Consider the following 22134-nt stretch of genomic DNA (forward strand, 5'->3'; position numbering starts at 1 on the left):
TAGCTCAGACAAGAACCATGAAGAACTTCACTGGGAAGAAGAATGGCAAAGGAAGAGGAGATTTGGTATCATATTTATGCTGGGGATTTTAACTCTGCTCTCTGTCATAGTTTTGTTTGTTGGTGTTATGCCTTTGTACTAGTTACTTAACCTCCCCTAGGCTTGGTTTCCTTTCCTGAAAAAAAAAAAGAGAGAGAGAAAGATGTTCCTTTCCACATAAGGATTAAAGAAGACTATTTGCCCAAATGTTAAGCTCACTAAGTGTGTGTGTGTTGAGGGGGGAGAGGGAGGACCACTATCAGATTTATTCAGTTGTATAGCTGCATCCAAGCTACACATCAGTAAAACCCTTTAATATGTACAAAAGAAGGAAGAGAGAATGTATACAACACATGCACATTTTAATTCCTAGACAGATTCTCAAAGTAACTTGTCACTAAACTGAACTCAAGTTCAGAGAAGTGTGTCTAGACCAGTTCTTGATGCACAGATGAGGAGTGCCAAAAGATACGTCAGTAGCTTGCCTGTCAGTGCCCTCCCCCAAAGTGAATATCACTGTCAACTTAACAATGTTGTCAACCTAACAATGATGATTCCTTTCCTTCAGAACACTCAAGTTTGAGGCTTGTCTATCATTAATAACCTTAGGATCCCTGACAGTTTTTTAACCTTAGGCTCTGCATTTGTAAAATGGAATTCTCATAGCATTGTTGTAAGCATCAAGTGAGATGTTCAAAGTTCTTAATGAACTAAAATGTACTATATATGTATGAGGAGTTTTTAGCACTGGGGTGAGTCAATGAAAAAATCTTTCTCACCAAGATGTATGCTGCCTACCCAGCATCTACTATACATTTCTTATCTTTTTTCTTTTTCCTTTCATCCACAGTTTGGAATTGAAGTGGTCTCATATTGAATGGTCACAGACTGAATATGAGGTTTGTGAAAATGTGGGGGTGTTGCCTTTGGAAATTACCAGAAAAGGATATTCCATGGACTCAGCTTTTGTGAGTGTGAAGGTAACAACTCTGAATTGTCAATTGTCAAGCTAAAACTTAGGTTACTTGTTGTTACCTTTGATGATTTTTTTTTAAAAAGTTCAGAGTAGCCAAGGAAATGTCAAATTGTAGGGGTGTTACACTAGTTTAGACATATTAAGTAAAAAATCTTGTCCCTCCACCCTTCATCTATATTCATTACTCATAGATACGATTTTAAACTTATTTTTAGTGTTAAAATCTGACCATTAAGTTTTGACATTTCATCTTGCAGGGAGATAGATTCAAACTAGTAAACTTGGGCCAAACTGTTTTGGAAAGAAAAGTGGTATGCAAATCACTTTGTGGGGTACCCAAATTTTAGTTCCCAAACAGCTTTCTCTTAATATGCAGCAGATCACTTCCTGTGATCTTAGTGGATAAGGTAAATCAGGAGAGGAGACAAACCTAGCTCAAGAGTCACCTGAGTTACACAGAACTAAAGGAACATCAATCAGTCCAGGCACCCTGAAACATGAGGCATTGTCAATAGGCAATACCTATTCTTTCCATAGACTGTGGAGCACCACATATGACTTCTAGAATCGCAGGATGTTATAGGATCACTCTAACAATAGTACTTCAGGAGAATGAGTATGTGAAAATCTTGTTCATACCAACGATGGGAAACAACGCTTGAAGACTCCCCTCCTCAACCTAATAAAAGGGTATTGGTCTTTGCTTCTCAGGGACGTGGCGTCTCAGTTTGCTCAATCATAAGGATAAATTCAGCTCACTTCAGAACCTTCTACATTTAAATCCTACCATATCCCAATTCAGTGTTTATCTTTCAAGTGAGCATAGGCTTTTTCTCAGATCTGTTGATGCTGAATTGTTATTAAAACACCAGGCAGTTTGGTATGCCTTATAATTTTCCAGCAGATTGTTTATGGAAAAAGAAAGAATTTGCCTGGATGTTTTTCTAATAATCCTCTGGTCCTCCATAGAAAGCACCATATGCTCTAGTCGGGAGTTTTGGGCCATGCCACCATTCACCTTGCCAGGAAGAACATACGTGGTATGACATGGAACCTTTTGTCTACTTAAGCTGAATGCACACCAGGAACCTGCCAGCTGAGTGTGCAGGCCTTCAGCAAACACAGCCCTGAGTCCTTCAGGGACCACTCTCCCCAGAACACAGCCTGCTGCTTTATGCTAGTCTGTTTGGCTACTTAACTGGGAGCCTGAGAAAGAAAGTACTTTCCCTTGGTGTTATTTGTCCCGGCTTGAATCGTGTGCTTTCACCTGACTGATTTTTCCAACTGCCCTGCCTCAGACCACTCCTTTCCCCACACAGGATTCTGTAAACTCAGTGGTGGTAAATACTAGGTAATTGCACGTGCAAGAACCATGCAGGGAGATGTAACCTCCAGCATATGGTGGATACAGGTGTACAATGGGCTGCCTTTTCACAATAAAAGGTTGTTCAGGAGGAGCCTTGGCATTGTAGACAAAGAGCAAATGGAAGATTAGGAGCTGATAACCTTCTTCAGGAAAATGTTTCTACCACAGACCCATTAGCAGACAAAAGCTGGGGTACAGACCAGAGATGTGGGGGGTAAGAAGATCCACCAGAGACAGAGTGGGGAGCAGAACAGGAAGACTGACTGAAATATACTGCTGAGGAGAGCAGCGGGCAAGGCAGGAGAGGTCTGCCTTGCCATGTGGGTGCCTTTGATTTGAAATGGAGATATGTCCAAGGCCCTAGAAACAGGGAACTTTCAAGTTTTTAACTGTGCATTTCATTCCTTTATGAAAAAAGTGAAGAAACACATTAACCTACCTTTCTGATTATCTTAAATGTCTAAAAGAAATATCAGAGTAACTTCTGCCACTTGTGCTTACACAGGGTTCTCCTTTGATGACCTCTTTCAAACCAGCCAAGGACACATATTCTTAACACATACTTTAGCTTCCTATGGGGGAGTTTAGGTCATGACTTCAGAGACCTTAAATTACCTCTGATTTTTAGCTCTGGAAGTAGGGAGCAGGGGATCAGTCAATAGTCTTTTTCAAGTAGAACTTTTTTTTTTTTCCCCTGAGTGACTTGATGAAACTTCCTAAGCCCTCAGTTCTGGGGGTCCAGGGTGTGGGTTGCCTTTGTGTTCACCAGGTCTGTTATTCTTCAGAGCTCGTTCTTGTCTATGTTGTCTATGTAGAGGGCTGGCTTCATTCCAACAGAGAAAGAAGCAGATTTGTTTTAGTTCACGTGGCCTCAAGGGACCCATCCCCCTGAAGCCTGCAGGATACCTCAAAACTGCCTGCTCACTCTGACATGGGTTATCAGGGGTGCCTGCTTGTACTGCTCCTCCTTTATTTTCCTGTGGAATTATTGTAAAACCAGGCTGGGATAAAGAAAAAATAATGAAATAACTGAATGATTAATAGAGAAGAAGCAAAAAAAAAAAATCTGTACTTTTACTTCCATTGGTATTAGTCTAGAAAAAAGTTAACTTTTTCTAGTCTATGTAGCCTAGACTAAAATGGTTTATTATACTTTTAAAAATACTTTATGTTAAAATAAGATTTAAGAGCATGAGTTTAGCATAATATGACTAGATTTAGTTTCATCTAATATAGACTAGATGTTTCTCTATTGTAGAATATTCATTTTTATTAAAAAAGACATTCTTCCCTCTTAAGGTCAACCAAGTGTCAGCTGCAGTTGGAAAAGATTTTACACTGACTCCATCTAAACTGGTCCAGTTTGACCCAGGTATGTACTATCTACAGTTTGTTCATGTTTTTGCAAGAAAATCTGGAGATTATGGAGAAGGCAGCATTTGATACAACTTCAGCCAACTATATACTCCTCAGGGAACTATATCACTTCCTCTGAGAGAGATTAATTTGGACTTAAGGTTTTGCCCCTCATATTTTTCTTTATTACGAGTGATCATTTATTTAAAATGAAATAAAATGTCATAACATAACAACTATAAAATAGCAAAGTAAATATCTAAAAAAAACCAGAAAAGATAATGTCATTTCAAAAATTATTTAAATTCCCGACACAAAGTTGTAATTATTTAATTGCTTCATACTTTGATAGAAATTTTCAAATTTCATATTCACATGAATTCCTATGGACATTTTAAATTGATATCTCTTGGACTAAGTTGACATGAAGAGATTCCATGGATAATTATAATTAATTAGGCCATATTTTGTCTTAAATTTGTGGGAAAGGAGTTGCTAAGTAAAAGGAACACAAAAGCATGGTCGTGGTGTCCACTCTCAAGGACATTGTATAATATGAGAAATGTAGAAATGGAACTCACTGAGAGTACATTGAGACTAAAAGGATGAGGCATTGTTCTGGCTAAGGAAAATCCTAGAAGACTTCCTGGCAGAAATGGTATTCTGAGCAGGTAGAAGAAGAAGTACTTCAGGCTGAAGGAGTGACACTTTTGAGGAATTGTATCTAAAGCCCTGGGACTGGAGCCATACCTGGCATGTGTAGATGGGACAGGTCAGTCTCCCTTACTGCATACACAGTTCTCTCTTTCCCTCTGGTCTGGGATGGACCTGGATCCCATGAACAAGGGGAAGTGGAAAAAGCTTTGAGAAGCAGTCAGAGTTTGTGGCTCTGAGCTCTCCTGCAGATGACATGTTGTGCACTCTGAGGACATTCCGCCAAGTCTAACTCTTGTCATTGTCCGCTACTGACACATAATGTTTTGCCTTTGGGCAAAACAAAATGGCCTAAATACCACGCCAAAATTAATAACCATCTACCAATCATAAAAAAGAAATACCCTTGTGCAGTTCACCATAAGTAGTGTGGGATTTTATGACTGTGTTTGTTGGCTAGGACTCCCTAATGATAGATGCGAATTGGGTCACGTAAAAATAGAAAATTATTTTCTCATCGTTCTGGAGGCCAAAAGTTCAAGATCATGGTGTCCGGGAGGTTGATTCCTTCTGAGGGTCATGAGAGGGAATTTGTTCCATGCCTACCTTCATGCTCCGGTGGTTTGCAGGAATCTTTGGTGTTACTTGGCTTCTGCTGCTTCACCCTGAGCTCTGCCTTCACCTCCATATGGTGTTCTGCCTGTGTGTTTGTGTGTGTGTGTGTGTGTGTCCATTCAGATTTCCCCTTTTTAATAAGATCATCAGTCATAATGGATTATGATAACTCCAGTCTGACTTCATCTTAACTATTGCTCATCTGTAATGACCACTATTCCAAATAAGATCACATTCTGAAGTACCGGGAGTTAGGACTTTAACATATATCAACACAATATAACCAAGACTACATGAACCTTAATATTGACATGCAACAGTCCAAACTTGGGTCTTGGCCTCCTTCCTGTGATATTTCCATTCTCACTTACATGAGTGTGTTACTCAGGTTGAAGACATTCTTGGGCAGAGCTATCTGGTCGTGTAGCTGATGTTTACCCTCTGGTGGCTGCAGGTGCTAGTGTTTTGGTCAACCCTCTAATGGAAAGATTTGGTGCAGTTTGTACTATGCCCCTTTGCCTTCATGTTAAAGCAATTTCAACCTTTCCTCTTTTCAAGAGTCAAGAGTCTTTATCATATGTCATCTTTATCATTTGATACCTGTTTGTGACAAGATCCGATTTAATTTTCAGTAGATTTGAGCAGCCCCTGTTTGCATTGATTGGAAGTGGAATGTAGACCAGCAGAGGAGTCTGAAATCTTCGTCCTGCAATTTCCACTGGATAAGATAAATATCCATTTGTCTAGAAGATTTTAATAAGGTGTTTGGGTAGACACAAATGACATCTAGGGGATCTAAATGGTCTTAAGATTTTAGATATTCTTTAGAGATTTTAAGAACTATTATGAACACATAAATTGAAGTTACAACACCTGGCTGGCTATTTGTTGTCTTGAAACTTACCAACCAGAACTACTTTCCTAAATTGAAGTCTTTTTTTTTTTTTTAAGATTTACCTATCCATGCATAGAAGAACTGGGGTGTAAGCCAAAGGAGCAGGGGATGAGAGGGTTTAGCAGAAAGAGGAGGGAGCAGAACAGGCAGATCCACCCAAACACACTGCTGAGGGGAGCAACAGGTGAGGCAGGAGAGGTCTGCTGCACCATGTGGGTTGCTCCCTGGCTGGCCAGAGATTGAACTCTGTGCTACAGTGGCTGGTGACAGCTTGACAGTGCTGTCTTCAAGCCCTCGCCACCAGGGAGGCCCCTAAACTGAAGTCTTATTTTGAGAATTTTAAAGTTCCCCATATCTAGAGTTTCTGTATTTATTTACTCACATGTTAATCCTTTCCTATTTTGGGCATGGTGTTCCCATTCCCAGCCGACACCCTTTGGCCAAAACAATCTGTTCATTTTTTTTAAAAACTGCAGCTTTCATGATTATTAAGGAAATAGTGAATAATCAAAGACGTTATGGGGATATTGTAAGATCTGAGAACTATAGAGAGGGCGCTGGGGAGAAACAATGACTTTTCAGTCTAGTGAGCTATCTACTCAAGTGAGCTGTGTAACAGACCAGAAAATCATCCTGACTACTCTGCATTCAGCTATTGTAAGTAATCGTGAGTCAAAGTGTAACTATTCTTAAGAAAATAATTATTTTCCTTTAAAATATGTATTCTTGAAAGGTTTGCTACCTTCTTAATTGAGACTTCATCATTAGGCGTCAAAATGTTTTTCAAAAGGATAACTCTCTAATGTAGCATTAACTAAAATACATTGAGAAAATACCTCTCAATAGGGAAATCTGCTTGGCAGGGAAATATCCAGGAATTGACCTACTCTGAAAAGTGGGGTATGTCTGCATAAAATGACACCTTCTTTCCTTTCTTCAGCACTTTTTATTTTGTGGGAACTGGAGGCCAGTTCAAGGCTTCTGAAATTGCATATAAATTCAGTAACAAATATTTTGCATTTTGGAAGAGGGAAGGAAAAAGACACACCAAGAAAGTTCTTATTTCCAATCTCATTAACCTAAAAATGTTGATGCTATGTACACACCTAGAGACAAAGTTGAAATGCAGGCAAGCAAATCAAAGGCAGTAAAATGAAACCTGGAGTAGATTTTCCCTAAACATCTGGTTCAATTCCATAAGGTCTTACAAAAGCTTTGTTTTTGGTGGGGAGGGGGCTGGAGATTTAGTGGGGGGCGGGGAATGGAGGTAAAATAATTTTTTTAAATGATTCTTGAGAGGGTAGTTGGAAGTTGGAAATATTTTTTTCTGTTGGTTTTTACTGGAATAAGGCTTAACTTTGGGACTTTGAGAAACAACACTGAATATTCAAAAAAAAATCTAAGTACTCATATGCTTTCTTTATTGTTCAACCTCTTATCTCAGCTGCCTATGTGGTCTCCCTCTGCTTATCTGCCTGGGCCACTAAATCTGCACACATGAAACTGTTTCATTTTTTCTAAAACTTTCCTTTTCAAGAGCCTTCCCCCTTGCCTGTGGTTTCAAGTCTGAACCTGGTCACCTGGATGCCAGGGCTCTCACAGTCTGGCTGAAAGCTGCTGTTGCTAATGTTGTTTTTCCATTTCCTCTCTCCAAATTCTCCCAACTTTGATCCCACCTATGTATAGTATTTACTATCTATTCTGTAGTTTTCTTGCAGCCAGTGACACGTAGCTTGAATCCTTAACTTTTCTTGTATTTATATCTTATCTCTTCAAAGAAGTTTTAAACTCTCTTATATTAGAGTCTGGCTAATGTTATACTTCTAGTATTCTCCATAGTAATTAAAACAAAGGTAAGTACTTCACAGGCCCAAAAAATAAATATGTATGGATTGATTATTACATCCATGAGCTGGGAGCCATACAGTGTTTTCTGTTAGATGCTTCAATTTCTGTTTTGCAAAGACTGCTAAGGTAATTGATTTAAGAATTCAGTTGCTACTGAAAACTTGGATTAGCCGTCAACTTTTTTTTAATTACAATGATTCCAAATACATGCAACTTTTTCTCTCAAGGTGCAGCCAAGAATAGGAAAAGTGTGTCCTTTCATAAGATTCTGTTTGAATGATGAGACTTTGATTAAATCATAGCTAAATTGAAATAAATCTATAGAAAACAATCTTCATGATAAAAAGAACCCAGCTTTTTCAGAAGATAAGGCTAGAAAAATTATTTTACAGCTTATATAGAGGAATTTATGGGAATAAAAGCCTCACATAGTCAATAGTAAAGGTTTCAAAACTGCCGTAACAGGCTAATGTATAATTTTATTTATCTTCCTCCCCTTTTTCTTAAACTCAAATCTCTTTTCCCCCAACAAATAATATTTTCATTTCTTTGTGTTGCCACTTTCCTAAATAAACTCAGGGAGAGTTCTAGTAATTCACATCAGGAACTGGCTAGGGTTAGACAGTCTTCAAAGTTTCTTTCAGCTTTCAGATTTAGTTCTTTGGAGGTTGTTTTTAACCCATCTTAGTGGTGACAGGATTGCAGGGGCTGTACTTGTAGCATCCAAACTGGCTTGAATTAAGTTCGCAAAGCTACTGTGAACCAAAATTGTTTATAACTCCTTGAATAGAGGCAGACAGAATAAAAATTCGCTCAGACTACTTCTAGAACCCCCAACCCATAAATTCTAGGAGATCAAGCTACTGAGTATTACATCATCATAAAAAGCATTTTGGGGTTATAAGGGGCTCAGGAAGCTGGGCAGCCGATGGAGGCAGCTGTCTGTAGAAATCAATCATTTCAAGGGTTCTATGAATAGCATGAAGTGCCATCCAATAATCACTTCTGTCTGCATCAACATCTTAAGATTTTGAAACTTAAGATTTTCAGATTGCAGTACTTGTTTATTTTTAAGGGGAGAAGAGGCAGGTTAGGAAAAAAATGAAAGCTTGGGTCTCACCTACTAACCATTTCTTTTTTTGTTCATCCCTTACATAATGCAGCTTACTTTTTTGTTACAGTGTTTGCATTTAAACGGAATCATCATTGTCCAGGAACAAATTGTGGTCTTTTAATATTATTTGGGAGAACAGCACGACTTCAGTGAGCTGGTAGTAGTACAATAGCTCACTCAGGCTACTACCGACTAGCTGTAGACATGTTAATTAATATATTTCTCTGACACCTAGGTGATTGAAATAGCAATTAAAGAGTAATTAAAATGTTTACTTCTTGTAGGAATGTCAACTAAGATGTGGAATATAGCAATTACCTATGACGGATTAGAGGAAGATGATGAGGTCTTTGAAGTAATTCTGAACTCCCCTGTGAATGCGGTTCTTGGCACAAAGACAAAAGCTGCAGTGAAAATTTTGGACTCAAAAGGAGGTATTCTTTTGATCCTCATCTTGAAATCAGGAGCAGTCCTGGCGCTGTAGCTGCTTGCTTTCAACAGCCAACGTGCTTGATAGCGCCTTCAAATCAAAATGCTTAATTTCTTATCAAGAAAGCAACCACAGCCACGATGTAGGCTCTTTATTCTGGTTTCTGCTTCATGTGGTTTTCCTCCTGCTAAGAACTATCGTTTGAGAAAAGCAACAAGTCAGTGTTGTAGTTGTTTTTTTTTTTTTTTCCTCCCCGTTTGTTGTTCTCACCAAGGGGGAAACAATGTTGGTGAGAATCTATCGACAATTATTTTCCCCCAGAGTTTGTAGGGCTGTAATTATCTTCCTCTGTTAAAGAGAGCTTTTAATGCCTAAAATCTGAGCCCCCACTGTAGTGTGACCAGGAAAATTCTAAGAGGAAGGAATTGGAGAAAAATAGATGCAGCTGGCTTGGGGATTCAGGAGCAGCTGGAGAATATTAATGAATAACCTTGGGTTGCAGAGCCAAATAGGTCCTGATAGTATGTGCTATAGAACAACCTGTGAACTAAATAAAATAAAGACCAGCCAAAGTCCTTGGTGCTCTGATTATTTTTTTCCTGCCAAATGCCTTCTACTTATTTGTCTATTTAGCATTCGGCAGGTCTGTTACTGTGCTCAGTCTTACCAGCCCCAATTTTACACTTGCCGAGGCTTTGGGCCGAGTGATTTCCCCACCTGAAATCTATTATCTCCTCATTGGTTTCTTATCGACAGTAAAATCAGACTCCATTCTTTGTCCTTTATGATGCTCATGTTTCCCCAACATCTCTCCCTACCCCTTTCCCCACCAAATTCATTTCTTCAGTATAATTTTCACATTAAGTACAATTAAGTACCTAAAATACATGAAGCACACACTTTATTCATTAATTATAAGATTCCCAGGGAGAGTTCTGGGTTTGGATTGTTTTCAGGCCTTCTCAGAAACTGATGAGTTTTCTAGTAGGATTAGCTCCATTCAAATTTACTGGATCTTTGTTCCATCATGCTAAATTCTGTAACTGATACTTGATTTCACTGACGTCTTTAAACAATTCCACTATCTGCCTCTAGGAGAATGTGGAAAGGATGAATTCTTTGAAGTGTTTGCGGGATGATACTTGGTCAGTGATACATCTTTCTGTTGAGTACTATATGAAGAAAAGTAAGGTTGTTTTCCAAGTATGGGGTATAATTATAAAATTATGACAATGATTTTCACTTGTGGTTCATGAAATCAATTTCATGACTTAATAATCACCCTGTGGATGTGCAGAAGGGCACAGATTTCCTGGATGGAAACTGATGAAGAGTAGAGGAGTTTCTGGCAAATGGCAAAAAGGCAACATCTGGTGGGAAGAACATCCATCTAAGTTTAATGACAAGCTGCTCCAGGGGCTGTTTCGATGTGATCACTTATCTGTTTGTGTAAAATGAACTGACCTGCTGTCTTGCATGCCTCCAGGACAGTGCCATCCTTCATATTCATTCAGCCCAAACAAGCACAAGAAGGACATTTGGCACCCGCTGTCCCCAGGGTCTTCTTCACCCACCACTTCTGGTTCCTTTCATCTGCAAAGAAGACCCCTTCCTCCTTCCAAGCAGCTAGCTGTTATCAAGGGAGATGCCCTTCAGGGCTTTGAGTCCGCAGATCTTTCTGGAAAGAGGCTTAGGACCCAAGGGAATGGCGAAACAGTAAGGATGGGGACCTTTTGGGATTTGATGTATGGATCGCTTATTTAAGAATAGCAAGATATTTAATAAGTATTTTGAACACTGATGAAGCTGTTTTGATCTTCATAGTAAGTGAGGGTCCTGGTTGCTCACACAAACATGCAGTGACTTTTATATACCAGTATCATAATGCTGCTCCATCCCATTAATTGGACTAATTGAGGTGATGGATATATTGACTCATGGATATGATTTCTGCTTTGTTCCTTCTGTGATCAAGACAGATAGGGAAGGAACAGAGACCCTGAAATAGAAGGAGGTTAAGTGATCTTGGATGTGGAAACCATTTTTTTGGCTTTATTAACACAGCATCCTAAACAGACACCCACATGAGTGTGTGTGTGTTTTGTGTCTGTGTACTAAACATGTACCAACAAAAGACGGTGTCTTTTCTCCGTCACTGCGACTATGAATGTATGAATCACCATTGAAAAGTTGTGACTAGGCCTGGTGATTTTTAAAATTTCAGTGATTTGAGAAAAGAAAATCTTCAGCAACATATGTTTTAAAAATCTGTAGACATTAACAAGATCTCACTGGAAGGGTTTTAGCCTATTGCTGATTGTTATTCTAGCCAATTTTGTTCATATTTTGTTCTCGGTTGATTTCAGGTTCATCCATCCTCTGTTTACAGAAATGGAACAGACATCATTTATAATGTAAGCATACACAGAGAATTGCTTTGGTTTTTGTACTTATGGATGTGAAATATTTAGGCGAAGTTTATTTTCTACCTTTTACAATTACATATTTCTCGAACAACTTGTTTTGAAATTTGTTTTAGATGCTTGGATGGGGAGGGAAAAAACCTCTCATCTATTTGCTTTGATCTAATTTTTAAATTACTCATTATAGTGAGTTTTTTTGTTATCTTGGTATTTGTTTTTTCTTTATTGTCATTTGTTGATTTCCTCAAGTATCATGGAATGGTGTCCCTGAAACTGGAAGATGACATTTCCCTAACTCGCAAAAGGAAGGCCAAAGTATCCATTATTAGTCAGCCACAAAGGACATTCAAAGTGGCAGAACTGCCTCAAGCAGATAAGATGGAATCCACAACTGATTCACACTTCCCCAGACAGGTATGAAAATCTTTTTAGTTCTTATTCACCTTACAAGGGCTGTTTGCTGAGCCATAAAACAGCCTTCAAGCTTGAGGACACTTTACTCAATTCAAATGCTACCCAACAAATAAAGACCCAAAAGGAGATAAGTGTGTGATCAACTTGACATTAAGTCATGTCTAAATTGCCCTTCCTTCCCATAGGACTGGTTGCCATCATTTCCAAAGAACTGCACACTAGAACTCAAGGGACTCTTCCATTTTGAAGAAAGCTTCCAAAAGCTGTATCAGTGCAACGGGATTGTGTGGAAAGCTTGGAGTCCCCAAACCAAGGTGCCAAGTACCATTACTTGCAATGTTGCAATGTGCCTTATGAAAAGCAAATGGAGAAGGATGGATCACCTCTCGCTACATCTGTCTCCTCTTGATACACTTTGAAGGCACAGAGGGAAAAATGCTAGTGATTTAACAAGTATCTGTTAAATCAATATGGGTTAAGATGTTTACTCATCTCATCAAAGGCATAAAATCGAAGCTTCGCTGATTTTACTAGTTTTTTCTGTAAGAAGCCATTGCATTTTTCAAGGTAGAAAATTGAGTTTAGGGGGCCTCCCTGGTGGCATAAGGGATTAAATCTCTGCACAATGAAGCTATCAGCAGTCACTGCAGCATCACTGCTGCATGAGTTTGATCCCCAACCAGGGAACTAACCCATATGGCACAGCCTCCCTGTCTCACCCATTGCTCCTGACAGACTGCTCTCCTGTCTCACCCACCGCTCCCCTCAGCAGTGTATTTCAGTCAATCTGCCTGTTCTGCTTCCCACTCTGTCTCTGAATCCTCTCATCACCCCCACCACATCGCTGGCCTATACTCCACTTCTTGGATGCATAAGTAAAATAAATCTTAAAAAAGAAAATTGAGTGGTTGATCTCCTTCCTGGTGGAAAAAAATCACTCTGTTGAAGTAAGAGAACACACAAGACTCTCTATGCTGAGACCAGACTCTGGATTGTAGAAAACCATTATGATGTGACTATGGGACAATTATTTTTCAGGAGGTGGAAGACAAATCCTGCCCAGCTGGGTGGCACCATCATTCTGGATACTGCCACACCTTGATCACAGAGCAGAAAGGCACCTGGGACATAGCTGCCCGAGCTTGCAGGGAAAAGTAAGAAATCCTATTTCATGTTTAATAATGCTTTTTTTTCCCTACTGTTTCTCTGTTTTCTAGTGGAACTGTAGGGTGTTTCATTCATTCAAATGTTGGTTGTCTAATACCTACCTTTGTTTTAGGAGCCAGGAGGGAATTCTGTAGCTCTGAATGGGATTTGGCTTGTGACATTGATAATTTATTTTGACTTAGCTCTTCTTTTATGTTAAAATTGTGCTTTTGCCACAATTCTATTTTCTTTTAGCTTATCTATTTCAATCTTTTGGAGAAAGTCAGAAAGCTTTTCTGAGTCAGCAGCACTATTTTTTTTTAAAGAATTTTTTTTTAAGTTTTATTTATTTATATAAGAGCTGGGGTACAGGCCAGAGGCAGAGGAGGGTGAGCAGATTCACCAGAAACAGCAGGAAGAACAGGCAGAAGGACCAAAAGCATTGCTGAGGGGAGCAGTGGGCAAGACAGGGGAGGTCTGCCTTGCCATGTGGGTTTCTCCCTGGCCAGCCGGGAATCGAACCTGCTGTGGACAGCTTCACAGTGCTGCACTCAACCTGCTGTGCCACCGGAGAGGCTCACAATTTTTTTTTTTTTTTAATGAATAGGCATTCCTACCCACTAATTTGAAAATAGAGAGCAATGAAAGGTCTAATAGCTTCAGGCCTATGATGATGTAAGAGGCATTGATGATTACATTAGCAGGCAAGTTAGACAAAGGGTCAGAACACTCCATGAAGGATGACTTATGGTTAAGTAATGACAAAATTTGTCTAGTCCAGATTGATTTTAAAATGCATTTGTATGTATCCCTGAACTTCCTCTTTGTTTACCTGAATATTATCCAAAACAATGTAATAGACTAATATACCCATGGCAGGAAATTGAAACTAGAAAATCCCTTCTGATTGTACTTCATCTAATTCAGAAAAGTTTTGCTCATCTAAAAGCACGATTAAGAAAATGAAATGGCCACCGATAGTAAGGAAAAGGTAATCTCAAATCATGTATTTGATAAGTGTCTCAAAACCAGGAAATACAAGCTCCTACAGATCAATAACAAAATGACAATGCAATAAGTATATAGCAAGTGACTTGGAAATTTCATAAGGAAGGACAGACAATTGGTCAATAATTACATGAAAAGTTATTTGTTATTATTAAACCCCAGGGAAATGAAAATTAAAACTATAATGAAATACTACTTCATACCCACTAGAATAGTTAAAATCACAGCAGTGACAATACTACATATTGTTCGTGGAAGTATACAATGATGCAACCGCTTTGTAGAACTGTCTGGCACTTATTTTATAAAATTACATATATCTACCCTCTAGTTTCAATTACATATATCTAGTTTCAATTACATATATCTACCTTGTAATTCTACTCCTAGGTATTTGTCCAACAGAAAAAAAATTCTCAAAAAATCATATTTACAGAATTTCATAGCAACTTGTTTATATCCACAGTAGTTGGATCATTTGTATTTTTGTTATTGGTGTATAGGAGTTCCTTATATTTTCTCTATCACCAGGGGAATAGATGAATTTTTTTTCTTTTTTTGATAAATTCTTTTATAAACAATAAAACTAAATGAGCTACTGAAACTTCCAACTGTGTGGATGAATCTTGAACACATTATGTAGAGATGAAGCAACACAACTAAAAAGAGTACATACTGTATGCTTTCATTTATGTGACTAGGAGAATCTGATTAGTTGGTATCAGAATAAAAACTGTTTTGTCTGGCAATGATTAGGAGGTGATTGGGAAGTAACATGAGGTAGGATGCAGAATGATGGAGCTGTTCTATGTCTACCTCCAGGGAGTCATTACATGGATATATGCAATTATTAAAAATGATAGAATTAAGTACTTAAAACTTTATGCATTTATTGTCTATAAGTTACACATAAGTTTTTTAAAAAATACTAATAGAATATTTTAAAGGTATATTTAAAAATTGATAAAATTAACCACCACCCTCTTCTTCCCTGATGTATTTCATGACTTAACTGTAAGTAGGGGTCAACATAGAAATTAGTCATGACTTACAGGTTTTTGTTGGTGAGTTGGTGATCTAAAATAAGTTAAACTATATTTTTAATCTTACAAATAACCATTGCTTAAATACATATATCCCCATATGCTATATGTTAAGGACAATTAATATATCCTTCCACTAAAATAACCAGATGTCCCACCGTTATTTAACGTTTGTCTCAATGCACTGAAAACTCAGGGATAGTGGTATAGATCTTTTGTCTTCCTTAAGAAAAGAACTTTTATATGGAATCAAAAGTTCACTGAGCTAAATGAAGATTGCAACAAGCTACCCAAGGGAAGATATGGCTTCTCTACTAACACAAATGAGTACAAGTACACAAGTGCAGTTGTGCTCTTACCAAGGTTATTAAGATCAGATTGCTGCTGGGATTTTTGGGTAAAATATAAGTTAACAGAGGAACAGAATGCCCAAACCCCAAGTTTGGAAGCAGCCTCATTCATCTTACAGTAAATCCCAAACAAGAGTACAAGTAACATTTACTCTCTTGTAATGATGCTTTTACTGGTTGTTCCATGTTTTTTGAGTGATAGCTTTCCATCCATTCCTGATGTTATTCTGAAATAAGCAAGTGTCTTTTGTCAGGACACTTCTTTATTCAGAGATTATGATCTGATAGCTTTTTGGTGTCAGAATGGTCTCTTACAAAATTATAGCAACTTAGAATAATGTCACTGATGCTTCATGTTGGCTACTCTCTCTGAGTCCCCCAGTATTTTATTATTTTATCTTTTAATTTTATTTTATCTTTTAATTTTATTTCATCTGTCCATTTATTTGCAGCTGGGTTTTGATGCTGAATACAAAAGAGTAGCAAACTTAGTTAAAAAGGGATTCTTCTTATATGTGTTAATATTGTACAGTTTACTTATTCCAATGGTAAACTTAAGGCTGAAACCAATTAATTAATTGCTTTAATAATATTTATTGAGGGTCCACCATGTGCCTGGCATTGTCCTGGGCACTTGGGTGCAAAATCTAAAATTAACACCACAGGTCCTCCCCAGAGAATTTAAATAAACATGATCATGATCCAGAAAGGTCCCAAATTCTCTAAGACATGTGATATTTCATATATGATGTATATATTGCTCATTCTTGAAGACTGATTTTGAGAATGTACATTGAGGTGGATTGCTAAACATTGGTTAGGTCTCAATTTTAAGTCAGATAAAAGATACTGAGAGTATTATTTTAACTATTGCAACACCTTTCCTGGGATAGAAATTAATGTTTTTGTTCTCAGATTTCTGAGGGCAAAATGAGTGAAGTCCTTTGAAAAAGGGTCTTTAACGAAATTTCAGCCAGACACAGGGAAACAGCTTTCCCTCTCAGACCTTCAGTTTCTTCCTCTGTCCAGTGGTCCTCTGACTGTGTGATGAGGCTTCTGACTGTGTGATCAGGCCAGTAGCTCCAGGGGACCAGAATGGAACCAATAGCTTTGCTTTGGCAACCAGCTCCCTGGGAGGGTGTGAGGCTAATGTGTGGCTCTGCCCCCATCTCCTCCCATGGGGAGATAACGGAGTTACTTCTCCCAGCAAACGGCACAGTGGCGGTGGACAGACTGTTGGCCACAAGTAAACGCAACTCTGGCCTCATCCTCCAGCTTTCCCAAATGTCAGGTTCAAATAAAGTTGCATGAAAATAAGACAATAGTTAAGCAAAGTATTTTAAACCTTTGTCCTCTGAGCAAAAGTCTAAATTAATTTGAAAGCCTGGCTACTTTGTCATGCATTTAATCTGACTTCATCTGCAACTAGGTTTTAAGCACCTTCACACCATGACACTTTATACTGCCTGACTTCATTCTATGTGCCCCCTTGTATTAGCACCTTACTTTTATATTACACTTTACAGTTTACAGAATTATTTCAAATGATTGGCTTATTTGATCCTCCCATCATTTCTGTGAGGGAAGTGGGTATTAATAGCTACATTTTATAGATAAAGAGATTTTGGGAAGCAACTCGCTTGTTGCGGTCATACAAACAAGTAAATGGGAGAGACGGGACTTATTTGTTAAATTTTATTCCCCCAAATAATTCCATAAGTACAGGAGATACCACATGTAAAGTGTATTGACAACAGACTTATTTTAACTTTGTGTTGGGTTAGTCTAAAGAGGTTTTCACAATTATGTTAATACCTTTATGTCTTTCATAGCAAAGACATATTCAGATTTTTATTGAATTATGGATCCTAAGTTTGGGAAGGAAATGTAGGGCAAATCTAAGGTAAATCAAGTTTTGAGTTTATAGAGTCATTCAATAAATATTGGCATTTTTTGTATCGGAAATGTCTAGACCATATTACACATTTAAGTATTATTCCTCTACTACTGACCCTACAACCCAATAACTAAATCATTCCTCATTCATCAGTGAGCTGATACTTAACTTTCCAGATCAGCTATCCTATATGGTAAATTCCTAAACCTACATTTTACATCCATGAGTTTATTATACACCTGATTATTACTTTCTATAGCCCCTTTTCACAAAGTTCTATCAAGAATGTAAAGTACACTGAATTTAAATTGCATAATTAAGCTCTCACTGAGTTGGTATCATACTATAGGTCCAATTAAAAAATTTCTAGACCTAAATATAATGAGTTGCAAGCAATATTCATTGATTGAATATATAGGAAGAAAAATGGTACTTAGATATCATATAAATACAAAGATCTCTTGTAGAAGAAACTTATAAAATCTACTATAATAGTGATTAAGTTTTCCATCTTCCCCATTAATTCAAGGGAATGTATGGTCATGTCTAACAGATCAAATGTGATAGTATGAGAAGGTTCAGACAAATTTCTTTAAATTATTTTGATAACTTAGGGAATCATTTTAAATGAACTGTGATTTCCTTTACATATAAAACTGAGAAAGGTTGGGCCTCCCAGGTGGCGCAGCGGTTGAGCGCTGGGTTGCAAAGCTGCCCGCGGCCTCTGCGGCGCCGGTTCGATCCCCGGCTGCTCCCCGGCCACCGGAGGAGGGTCCCACATGGCGCGCAGACCTCTCCTGCCGCCCGCTGCTCCCCTCAGCAGTGTACTTCGGTCCTTCTGCCTGTTCTGCTCCCTGCTCTGGCTCTGGTGAATTCTCTCACCCTCCCGGCTTCTGACTGTACCCAGTGCATGTATAAACCAAACAAACAAACAAACAAATAGATAAATAAATAAGACATGCCTCTAGAAAATTAAAAAAAAATATATTTAAAAATTAAAAAAAAAAACTGAGAAAGGTTTTTGAACAAGAGATTTAGAGACAACTAGAGTTTTTCTATTAAATTTTAGGAAGTGACTATATATTTATCAGTAATATAAACTCAGATTTCACATCTATTGACCAAATTGGTCAATAAATTAAAACAGAATTCAAATAACATTTCTGATGGTATTCTAGAGTATGTAAAAGAGGTTAACAAAATATGATAATATCTCCAGTTTCCTTTGAATCAATCAATCTCAGAGGAATGTGGCCATGCATCTTCTCAGCGTAATTTTTTCTTAGAATCCCAAACGCTCTGATAACATTCAACATGTTTTTATTCATCCTAAAGATTGCACTGCTTCCTTTCATTCATTCATGTTTCAGGTTCATTTTATACTCTTCATCTAAACCCCTTGGGCTGGAAAAATAGATAGTTTTGGGAATGATCAATTCCTCTTATGATGTAAAATTCACAGTTTCAACATTTTGTAGCCTGGATATTTGCCTTCTCATGAAGTATTTTTTTAGGAAATGGTCTTAGATTCTATCAGATTTCTGTCAGAATTCTGTCATTCAAATTGCTACTTATCTAGTTTAATTTTTAATTTGGTCTCGTTGTCAATTCTGAGCTGTTTCCTCAGGTTCACTTGCTACCTTACCATCTTCTATGAGGTCATTTATAGCACCTTGTTTCAAGAGCAGCAAATTTTACCTTATCCCTTGTCCCTAATCAGATTGCTAACTCAGCTCAGTCTTTATCTCCAATCTCCTTTCCTCCTCATTGGTGTTTTATTATTTTTTTAACCTAGAGGAGCCAGACTCCTAGATTAGGTATTTCTTAAATTTACATATTGTAATCTCATCTGCTCATTTCCTTAGGCAATCACTGTACATTTGGTAATTCTATTATAGATCATTATCTATGAAACCATTTTGTTTTCCCATAGGAGTGTCTGGAACCCCTGCTGGCCTTTCCTTAAAGAGTCACTCCAAAATATATCTATACTTAATCAAAACATTTCAAAGAGGTAGATGTCTATTTCTGTAACTAGAAAAAAAAATAAGGTTCCTTCTTTTAATATAATACTTTGGATGTCTTAAAATTACAAAGCTGTCAAAGATTACTATCTCTATACTTTATTTTTATATTTATAGACATATATGTGTATAAATAATGTCCATTGTATTTTATATGTATGTGACATACAAGAAAGGGAAAAATATTTTTGTAAAATAATCAACTTACGAGTGCCTAAATATTTCTTTTGTAAATAATTGTGCTCTAACATTTTACCCATTCTAAACACAGCTATTTTCTCCTTTCATTCTTTTGGGTCTTTTTTTTTTTTTTTTCTTTGCTTCTTAGAGAGTCAAAAAGGACGTCAAATTAGTATTTGAGTAGATAAAAAAGTCATTTTTATGATAATTTCAATAATCTTAAAAGAAGGAGATATTAAATATCCTTGAATTAAACCTTTTACTTCCTGATGATGAAGTTGAGGGTGCAAAGTTGCATCTCAAAGGGAATTAGCACAGAGTAGAAAGTGAAACCCATCTCCCATACTCTGTCAAATTACTGGCTGTGGCAGCCCCTGAAATCCTCCTTACCTCACATTTAATAAACATTTGATATTTGTCCTCTAACTCCTTGGTGTATTAGAATTGCCATTTTGGATATGAGAAGGAGGGAAGAAAATGTGTTATCATAGCTGCTATAACTGTCAGACAGGAGCTGACAGTAAATAATGAGGTCAGAACCCAGTCCCCAAACTCAAATCCATCAGCCTGGGGCCATTTGTGACATATCACAGAAGGCCTTGAAGTCACCACTGCGTTATGGAACAGTAAAGTACAGCTATTAATAGGAAAAAAATCATTGATATAAATAAATTATGTTCACTATATGTTATCTGGGAAAGCAGAGAAGTGGATCTAAATTTTTGAAAGACCTGGGCAAAATGAATAAAATTCAATTCACCAGTTGTCTAAACTTTTTCTTATTAATGTATACTAGCCAAGCAAGAAGATTATAGTGATTTTGTTTCTGATTTTAAACTTTTTGTATTAAAAACAGAGGAGGAGAAGGGGGAAAGAAATGACAATCTGTTGGCTTTTATTGAAAGAATTCTGTAAAAGAACTTTTAATGAGCTTTGTTAGGGAATTAGATGCAATCAAATATTGCCTATAGAAATATTTCAGCTAGCTGCAAAAATAGTTCATAAATAATTCTGTTTGGGAAATAATATTTATTTACATTTGAAAGGACAGGTGTGATGGTTTAATAGTGAAACCATACTCATTTCACTTGGGTGTGATGAAGAGTCACAATTGTTTACATGTTTTGACACACCAAGTTCAACAAATTTTATCTGATCATCTTAACTGGATAATTGCCAAATGTGTGCCATTTAGAAATAACTTCCCGTGAAAGGGTAATATTTTGGCATTAAGTATTTCATCTTCATAAGGAGGCAGTTTCCAATTTTCCAAACAATGTTTAAAACATGTTGAATCTGTGCTTAAAATCAAGATGCTGTAATAAACCATCACTTCTTTCCCATCACCTACCTCTACCCCGTAGATACTCATTATATAAAGAAAACTAGAATATTAAAATCTTGGACAGTTCTTTCAACATATGTACCTTTTTCTATGTTAAACTGGTTTTGATTTCCTGTTTGCATTACATATCAGCAGAAATGTTGAACTCCGGTCACTGAACACTTATTTTCATCTGTTTATATGTAGTCACCTGGGCAGCCTTGTGACAGTCCTCTCCAGGCGGCATATGCGATGGCTCTGGGACATTAGTGGAAGGAAGCCTTTTTGGATAGGTAAGTCCTATTGCTGCACAGAGAAGGAAGGTGTGAATGCACAGAGAACATCTTCCTTCCAGGGTCCAAATGATTTTGGTTCACAGTAACAAGCAATTGTTAGATGGCCAGAGAATCTGATTTTTTTTTAAGATTTATTTATTTATACAAGAACTGGGGTACAGGCCAGAAGCACAGAAGGGTGAGATATTCACCAGAGACAGAGCAGGGAGCAGAACAGGCAGACAGACTGAAAGCACTGCTGAGGGGAGCAGCAGGCGAGGCAGGAGAGGTCTGCTACACCATGTGGGTATCTCCCTGGTTGGCAGGGAATTGAACCCACACTGCAGAGGCCTTGGACAGCTTCACAGCGCTGCACTCAACCTGCTGCGCCACTAGGGAGGCCCCAGATAGTCTGATTTTTAAGGCTCGCCTGACAACTTTGACATAATCTTTTTTAGACATTTATAAAGGATGTGGTTAGACAGATAGGAAAGGAATCCAACAAATGCTGTTTCTAAAAGTAAAAAATTTGATATTGCTTATAAAAAGGAGATGGTTAAATAAAATATAGTATAACCATCTGAAGAAATATTTAATATTTAGTGCTTTAGTAAGGAATTAAATATTAAAGATGGAATCAAGTGCCTTATGTTTATCAATTCATTGCATAAATATATACTTGGTGCATACTATGAATAAAATATGTAAAGTATTGCATTTTTGGCAAGGTATTAAGTGAAAAGGGAGGGCCTGTAGT

The 22134-nt window shown here is 37.6% G+C and overlaps 1 protein-coding gene across 5 annotated transcripts in view; it reads left to right on the top strand.

The window, feature by feature from the left end:
* The window catches only part of FREM1 (FRAS1 related extracellular matrix 1), a 146957-nt gene that overhangs the window by 120331 nt on the left and 4492 nt on the right, over positions 1-22134 (top strand). For all 5 annotated transcript variants that reach the window (XM_037491830.2, XM_037491832.2, XM_037491837.2 and 2 more), the window contains 9 exons: positions 890-1019; positions 3681-3753; positions 9148-9297; positions 10780-11009; positions 11660-11707; positions 11966-12130; positions 12316-12444; positions 13169-13284; positions 21310-21395. In XM_037491830.2, coding sequence (XP_037347727.1) covers positions 890-1019; positions 3681-3753; positions 9148-9297; positions 10780-11009; positions 11660-11707; positions 11966-12130; positions 12316-12444; positions 13169-13284; positions 21310-21395 — 1127 coding nt within the window. The remainder of the gene's footprint in view (positions 1-889; positions 1020-3680; positions 3754-9147; positions 9298-10779; positions 11010-11659; positions 11708-11965; positions 12131-12315; positions 12445-13168; positions 13285-21309; positions 21396-22134) is intronic.

Source organism: Talpa occidentalis, unplaced genomic scaffold, assembly GCF_014898055.3.
Source record: "Talpa occidentalis isolate TD23 unplaced genomic scaffold, MPIMG_talOcc4v2.1 talOcc4.7, whole genome shotgun sequence".
Taxonomy (NCBI): Eukaryota; Metazoa; Chordata; class Mammalia; order Eulipotyphla; family Talpidae; genus Talpa; species Talpa occidentalis.